The sequence below is a fragment of the Protobothrops mucrosquamatus genome, unplaced genomic scaffold, assembly GCF_001527695.2.
Source record: "Protobothrops mucrosquamatus isolate PMUCROS unplaced genomic scaffold, P.Mucros_1.0 scaffold2004, whole genome shotgun sequence".
Classification (NCBI taxonomy): domain Eukaryota; kingdom Metazoa; phylum Chordata; class Lepidosauria; order Squamata; family Viperidae; genus Protobothrops; species Protobothrops mucrosquamatus.
This window is the reverse complement of record NW_015388118.1, coordinates 381660-390465: the sequence shown is the minus strand read 5'-3', so window position 1 is coordinate 390465 and position 8806 is coordinate 381660. Positions and strand designations below refer to the sequence as shown.

The following is an 8806-nucleotide window of genomic DNA, read 5'->3' as shown; positions in this document are numbered from 1 at the left end:
CTAGAAGTCCCAACTATTGTAGTCCATACTGTATGAGAATTCTGGGGTTCCCATACATCTGCAAATGCTGGGTTAAGGAAAGCTGTTTTAAAAACAGACATAGGTCACTGCCTTTACTAGCTGATCAGTCTTACTGTGGCTATATAGAATCCCAAGCAGCTTTCCCCCCACTGATTTACTTGGAAATGTGTAAGCAAAGCATATGTTCTGCCACTGAGATATGCTCTTCTCTGAGACACAAGAAACACCAATGTCCCATTGGCAAGTCCAGTTGATGCCTTCCAGATCCCTTGTTAAATTCTGGAAGACTTTCTCTGCTGCCAAACGTCTCTCTCAACTGGAGATGAGAAGCAATTTCTTTTTCTTGAGGGAAGAGCAGGAGTCTCCAACCCCTGGTCCATGGATCGGCTCCAGGACACGGCTTGCCAGCAAGTGGTCTGCACAAACAAGCAAAGTCGCCCTGAGTCCGCAAGGAGAAGGGCGGGATATAAATTTAATAAAAGTAAAGTAAAGTAAAGTAAAGTCCCATCCGCGGGATGCAGGCAGCACACAAAAGCACGCCCCCCCTCCGGTCTGCAGAAAAACGTCTCACCAGGTAACCAGTCCCTGGTGCCCCAAAGGTTGGGGACCTCTGTGTTAGAGCTTTCTGTGCACATAATCAACATAATTTGGAAGAGATGCCTTGCCTCTCCCATGAGCACAATTCCTCTCTGCAGTAGTTTTTTTTCCCCAGATTTCCACATGAGTATTGGGTTGGATGCTCCTGGTAGCCCCTTCCAACTCTATAACTTTGCAACATGAGTCTATGATTTTATGAACCACCAAAACATTAGGAGTTAAGTGGATTCTTTGAAGCAACAATATTTCATAAGCTCATGATAAAGTCTGAAAAAGAAGGGCTGTTTACCGGTTAACAGAGGGATGCTGTGCTTATACTCACACAACGTCTCCAAGAACTTCTTTCAAATCCTTTTTTGAACCAGGCACATTCCCAGTGGGTGCCAAGTGGAAAGGATTGTAAATGCTGTGCAATTATAATTGTTTCTAGCAGTTATAAAAAAACAACTCAAAGTTGTCTTTGAGTAGTCAGTCAAGGAAAGCTGCAGATGCTGTTGGATCCTCTACAAATACAAATACAGTATAGATAATAGTATGTTCAGCCATGTTTGTAGCACTAGATTTCTAATGCTAGCTTGACCGGGTAGATGTGCAGTGTAAACAATTCGTTCCTTTTTCATGTGCAGTGTGCATGAAGCCAATGACTCTATCCTGCTGCCCTGATTAAGGGCAAAGAGAGCCAGGAGAGGAATTGTCAGAGTGAAGCCTGGTACATCTCATCTTGAGAGTGAAGAAAAGGCAGATATGGCCTCGGAAGCCCTCCGACCTGGGAATGGATCTTCTTTCTGGCTTGCTTACAGAACAGCTGCCAACTCTCTGTAAATTTAACCTAAAGAGGCTCTGCTTAATGTATCCCTAGGGTTTTTCATAGGAGTCCTTGAGGTTTTTCTTTCAGCCCATGCTAAGGAGAAAGGTGTATATAAACAATGAGCTGATTTCCTTCATAACTTCCTTTACTTTCTCAGGAGAATCCTCTGGGTTGGCTGAAATAAGACTTGGAAGATTGGGTGTCCCAATGGAGAGAGGAGAGAGGAAAATTAATGGAAGCAAGGTTGTGCAGGCTTGGATTCATGCCATTTCTATACAAAAGCAGCACTGCCATCTACTGGGGAAGGCAACAATCTCTCAGCCCTGTTGGTCTTTTTGAAATATAGGGGAATCCTCAATTTTCTGGTCAGGAAATCGCAAAAGGTGATCACATGACCCCAGGACATCGCAACTGTCATAAATATGAACCAGTTGTCACGCTTTTTTTCAGTGCAGTTGTAACTTCGAACGCTCACTAAATGAACTGTTGTAAGTTGAGGACTATCTGTAGTTCATTTGGGTCTTTTAATAATCAATTATTTTTAGTAATAACAACATCAATGGAGGTGATGCAAATGTCTTTGCCCTCCTAGTGTTTACAACCCAGCATTTGATGAGGTAACAGAAGAACAAACAACAAGAGATTGTGTGACAGCGAAATGCTGTTTCCCTAATCCTATGCAACAATTCAACATGCATGTCTCCCTGGAAATAGATGCTCTAGCATTCCCTGGAACATTTTCCCAGAATAGCAGTGAAGACTTGGCTCTTCATCCAGGCCTTTGGAGAGGAAAGGAGAGAGCCCCTTCCTTTATATCATCTGGCCTGTTACACTTGCCATCTTTTATCTTTTATTGATTTTTATTGTAATTTCTTTGATTGTTGTCAGCTACCCAGAGCTACTGAGAGTTGGATGGCATACATATTTAATAAATTGCTAAATTATTATCATCTGTTCATAACAATCTGAATTCACACTGCCAGTTCTTTAGCTGGTGATTGGCCTTCATACCCATCAAGTTCTTCCCCAAAACCTAGGATATCATAATGTATTGGCTATTATGGTTTGTCACAATCAGCCAAATATTCAGATTGGATTTGACATTTTTATCCATGCATTGAGTCCTTCCTAAGGACCTGGGATAGGCAGATGTGGATGTTTGATAGTATTATCACATGTAATGAATCTCTAAAGTATATGAAGGATGATTAAAATTGTGCTTCTTATTGGTTGTTATCCTTCACACCCTCAAGCCAACATTTGAGGTGACTGCCCCTTGAATAATGGAAGGACCAGGGCCCTCTTTTCTTTCCTTCCCAATTCTTTTCATTTGAGGAATTTACACCAACTCTAAAGCCACATTTATACAAAAGATAAGCACTTGAGCAAAAAATGATATAGCTTATGGTCTCAATCATCATGCAGCGGGTATCCCAAGCAATTGCTCCAACCATTCTATCCTTCAAATCCCTTCAGATATGTTGGATTCTGGAAGTTAAAATCTAGCCCATCTGTGGATTATTCTTGTGCAGAAAATGTACTTCCCATTCAAATCCTCATTTGTGAATATAAAAGGTAGCAGGAAAATGAGAAGAGATTCAAGCAGTTTATTGAGCAAGATCAACTCATCACAGCTTTTCTCTCATTCCTTGTCCACCATCAGGTAAAAGAACAATCTCTGATACTAGCTAGCCATGAAACATTTGGAGATAGCACTATTTATGCATCTAGGCCAGTGATGGCGAACCTTTTAGAGACCGAGTGCCCAAACTGCAACCCAAAACCCACTTATGCATCGTCGGGTGCCGGGTGGGTGTGGCCCATTGGCTGGGTGTGGCCAATTGGGTGAGTGTGGCCCATTGGGTGGGTGTGACTGCGGTGGTAATGGCAGACTTGGTGGGACTAAAAAGTTCAATCAATCAATTCCAACTTTGCAAGATCTTGTTTTTCTCCGCAAGTTGAAATTGATTGATTGATTGAACCTTTTTTTTTTTGCACACGGCAGCGGAGGCCTAAAGCGAAAAGGTTTTATAAACCCAGCTGAAGGCCTAGGACTGGAGCGACGGCGCGCATGCCCACAGAGAGGACTCTGAGTGCTGCCTCTGGCACCCGTGCCATAGGTTCGCCACCACTGATCTAGGTGATCCCAGTTTAAATCCTGGGCATCTCCCTTTAATCCTGGGAAGAATGCTTCTATTCAGAGTAAACCAGAATTATTATTTCATCATTCAGGAAGGATTGCTGGGCTGTCAGTCACTCTTATTGTCTGCTGAAAAGTTGTGGGATAGGCAAAAATAGCTATACATAAAAGTTTGCCTGTTTGTTTCTAAGATTGCTATGCTACTTCATTCTAGACTGGTTTTGATGAAGGCGGGTTTAATTTTAAAATTTCTTTGTGAAAGAACAAACCAGCACAGTGGTTATTGGCATAAGAGGAGTTTGGTGTGCCGAAGGGGTATATGTGAATACCTTGTCTTTCATTTTACAATTATCCATCTAGGGTTTGCAGCCTACCTTACTTCTAATGTAACCAAAACGAACTCCACCCAGTCTTTCAGATCAAGAAATTCAGGCAGCCATGAAACGTAATAGAAAGATGCATAACAGAAAATACCAAACTAAGCGGGTTTTCTTAAATGAAGTTCAAATTCATTACGAGGAAAAATCCAAAATAGAACTTTCAAGCAATAAGGTAGAGAAAGATTTCAATGTTGTATTAGTTTAAACTTCTTGTTTCAGTGGTTTTCTTTTTCCAAACAATTTAGTAAAACTGATTTCCAGACAAACTACCCAAAGAGGAGACTCTTAACTCAGTGGGGAAAAAAAGAGTTGCAGAGTTGTGTGCATACAACTGATCAAGTACAACCCATTTATAGATTTATTTGCGTGTCGAGTCCTGTAGCCACTCAATTCCTGCCTCCAATGTTGCATAGATACAATCTTTTCCATTCTTTTGACAAGGCACCTTTTTAAACAGCTGTCTAATTTATCTCAATGGAAGAAGCAGATTAGTGAATCATTTGCTGAACTGAGGACCTCTCTGCAAAAAAAAACCCAGGTCAAACCAACATCATTCCCCAACTCTGCTAAAAAATGTACGTATGTGGCACCCTGTGTGAGATCCTTTTGCTCAATAACTAGGCAAACATCAGAGAGTTTTTTTCAAGTCACTGTTTATTTTATGACATTTACTGTAATTCATAAAAAGTAAGCAACTACAGGTAGTCCTCGACTTACAGCCACAATTTTGCCAAAATTTCTGTTGATAAGCAAAAGAGTTAAGTGAGTTTTGACCCATTTTACAACTTTTCTTGCCACATTGGTTAAGTGAATCACTGCAGTTGTTTAGTAACAAGGTTGTTAAATGAATCCAGCTTCCCCACTGACTTTGCTTGTCAGAAGGTTGCTAAAGGGGATCCCGTGACACCCAGGACACGGCAATTGTCATAAATATGAACCAATTGCTAAGCATCCAAATTTTGATCATGTACTAAGCATGGGGATGATGCAACAGTTTTAAGTGTGAAAAAATGGCCATAAGTCATTTTTCCAATGCTGTAGTTAACTAAACGAATGGTTGTAAGTCACAGATTACCTGTATATATAGCTTGTAAGCGTCCTCAGATCAGCCTAAGCAAGCTTCATCAAATACAGTGCATATGAACCTAGCTGGGATAAAAGATGGAGAGGGTTTCGAAGGATAATACTCATAATCATATCCATCCATTCAATGAAACTCTGAAGTCCTCAATACAATGAATACTGTATTGTGTAAAACTAAGGCTAAAAAATGCTTCTATGGAAAAAATTCATGGTCCACTCCAGACAAACTAATTACAGTGCAGTAAATCTGAAAATGTCACAAACAGGAATTTGCTTTCTTATCGAGTTTTTAAAAATCACAGCATTACAGGTCTGGATGTACTCTTAGAGATTAGTCCAACATTCATTATCTCCCTCCCTCATTCATTCCATTCATTCATTCATTTATCTGACTTAGATGACACTGACAGACCAACAGACACTGACTTGTTATCAGCCAGTACAAGAGTTCAAGGAAAGCACTCTGAACATGGCATCATCCACATAAGCAATTTTTGGGCCCCACTGATTTCAATGACAATTAATACACATAATGGCTTTTGAGGAAACATACACAGAATTCTGCTGCAAATGTCTCCTATTGAAATCACTGGAACCTTAATCGGTGTGTTCAAAATTTTGGTGGATAGTCATATTTATTTTTAACTATACAAAATATTTTCTGAAGGTACACTAGCAATAAATTGTCAAAAAAGCACACTATAAATGAGTAAAATTTAGAAGTCATTTTTTCTGTACTTAAGCTGTGATATTTCATTGCTGCGAAAATGCTATTTCATCAACAGACCAGCTTACTCAACAAGGTTTGTGACAGCAGGCCTAATGATGAGTAATATTCTCTTTCACATATCCAGTCTAGTAGTATGATCCTGCAATGCTCAACTTTCCTCAAGTGATTCACCTCTTTTTTGTTATTCTAGGAATTAGGCATCTCTAATTTCTCAGTTTATGTTTGCCCAGCATATTAAGCCATGATTTTCTCAATCCAGTTTTCTAATTCACACAACACACTAGGTTAACATGTGCTTGGCTAGTGTGCAAGTCAGTATATCATGGATACAGCCATATAGCATTGTTAAATCATCACCTAGTAAATGTTCAAATCCAACCCTATAGCTTTTAACTTTTGCTCTCAAGGAGACCATATGTAGCAAAAATGAAACTGCCATAAACCACTAAAAAGCAGATGTGAGATTCAGAAGACCAGGCATTAATTTGATCTCTTTGCTTCACATGCCCATTTTCCAAGTTCGGTTATTCTCCCCATCAGGTAACATACATCTGATTAACCTTGGTCTTGCCAACGAACTAATTCCAATTCAGGTAGCCATTTTGATTCAAAGGCAAGTATCAACATTGCCTGATTTGTGTGGCAAGCCCACATCAGACGCTGAACCAGGTTGTGCATCACGGCAGAAAAGAACAGCTGGGTTCTTAAAAGCCCACATAGCCACTTCTCTACCAGTGCCTGGACTGGAGCAGGTCAGAGTATTCTTTACATTGCCGCCGTTGCCATGCCCATAGCTGGCATAGCGTTCTGCCCGGCTCTTGCTCTCCAGCCGATGACCCTGAACAGCCGCCAAATAGGCAGCCACAGGTTTTTGAGTCCGATAGCCTCCTTCCCGGTTGCGCCCAAGAAGAAGAGAAATGTTAGGGTTGCGGGTGGCATAGATGAGAGGGTTAATGGCACCGTTGGCCCAGGCCATCCAGCTTACCACAGTGTCTACGGTGGGGGAAAAGGAGAAGTGTCCCGTTGCAGCAGCCAAGCCTAATATACAATAAGGGCCCCAGCAGCAGATGATGGAGATAATCATGATTAGAACAGTGGTGGCCGTGCGCATCTCACCATAGAAACGCAGGAGGTGCCCATAAGTGGTGAGTGGGCGCACCCTGCTCTCGCTCAGCCGCACTGCCCGGCAAATGTTGTAGTGGCAGAAGCACATGAGGGCGAAGGGCAGCAGGTAGCAAAGGACAATCAAGGTTGCACTATAAGGGGGCCCCAAATGGGAAGAGCCCCAAGGCAGCACATACATACAATGGTAGGGGGTAGGGGGGTCTGAACCGACAGGCTGCTCCTCCTCTTCCTCCTCCTCCTGGGCCAGCAGGTACCAAGGCCCTGAGAAGCCCAGGGCGGCCAACCACACAGCAGCCAGGAGCTGCGAGGCTCTTCGGCGGCCCATTTTATGCAGTGGTTGGCGGACAATGGCACAGTAGCGGTCAAAGGAGAGCAGGGCCATCGTCAGGGTGGCAGCGATGCCCAAGCCAGCGTGGAGGGTGGCGCTGGCCAAGCAGAGGCGGCGCCCGAAGAGCCAGGCCCCATGTGGGCGCCCGCTGAAGAGGCTGACGAAGGCCAAGGGCAGGCACAGAAGGGCATCCAGGAGCTCGGACAGCGACAGCGACAGCACGAAGGCGTTGGTAACTGTCCGGAGCTGCCGGTGCCGAGCGATGATCACCACCACGGCGCCGTTGCCCAGCGTGGAAAGCGCGAAGATGGCGAGCAGCAGCAGGCCCTGCGAGGCCAGCGCCGCCCCCGACCAGCCCCACCGCGCCGCCTCCTGGAGGTCCGCGGGTGCCGAGGGCGCCGTCCCCTGCCCGCTCCCCGCGCTTCCGTTGCCGGGCGCGGCAGAAACGTTGCTCAGCGCGGCCACCTCCTCCATGGGCAGCTGGCGCAGGAAGGCGCATTCCCAGCCCGAGCAAGGCGAGCCCCTTCCCGAAAGCGCCGAGGGGATGGATGGTGGGAAGCAGCGGCCACCGCAGGGTTTGGGGCCGGCTTCCACGACTAGGTGGCCCCGGCCTCGCTGAGCCCTGGAAGGCTGGGTTCCCGCTGCATTTTGTGGACGGAGAAGTCGGCTGGCCGGGGAAGGGGCGGCTCCGAGAACGGCGGCGCAACAGCTGGGGGAAAGCGCCCCGCTTCCTCGCGGACCACGCTTCGACCCTGCGCGCCTCTCGCGGCAACCTGGAAGGCAAGCGGAACTACACGGGGATGCTTTGGGTCGCCGCCTGCGCTCTCCAGCCGGGGACGCGCGCTCCTTCCCGGGCAGGCTGCTTCTGCGGAGAGGCGGCGGAGGATGGGGGTGGAACCGGCGAGCGAGAGCGCTGGGGGTGCTTAGCTTTCGCTGGTGCCTTTGCCGAGCTGCTGGTTCCCCCGCTCAGCCAGCCCGGACTCGGCGGGGGAGACACGGAAACCACCCGGGTGGTGCGCTGAATTGCGGAGCAGGAGACGTTCAAGGCCGCTGACGTTTCTGCAGACGGTTGCCCGGGGAAACCATGTTATTTTCCATCCGACGGTTGCTCAGGGGAGAAAACAATGCCGCAGCTCCTCCCGCCCCCGCCCCCCATTTTCATCTTTCCCACTTTATCCTGAGGTCTGTCTGGCGACCTGACAGGGCTGCAAGTGGCCCCTTTAAATGTTTTACAAGCCACCGATCAAAAACTCAAGAGACACCGTCTCTGCTGGCCCCAAGAGTTAGCAAAATTACGGCAATTACTTTTTCCCACGTTACCCCCAGTTCAGTTTCTCAGAACATGAAAAAAGAATCTGTTGGAACAGAAGAACCAACCCATTCTTGTTGGAGTGACTGAACAAATGCATAGAAGACGGGATTTCAGTAGCTGCGGCTTTTCTTAACTTTGCAAAATCTGAAACTATTGGTCTATACCAGTGTTTCTCAACCTTGACAATTTTAAGGCATGTGGACTTCGGCTCCCAGAATTCCACAGCCAGCATTGCTGGCTGTGGAATTCTGGGAGTTGAAGTCCACATGCCTTAAAATTGTC

At 45.6% G+C, this 8806-nt stretch overlaps 1 protein-coding gene across 1 annotated transcript; it reads right to left on the bottom strand.

The window, feature by feature from the left end:
- Window positions 1-6366: 6366 nt before the first annotated feature.
- GPR135 (G protein-coupled receptor 135) lies at window positions 6367-7686 on the bottom strand. Its single transcript, XM_015823816.1, has one exon. It carries the CDS (start codon window positions 7684-7686, stop codon window positions 6367-6369), a length of 1320 nt encoding a protein of 439 aa, XP_015679302.1.
- Window positions 7687-8806: the final 1120 nt, after the last annotated feature.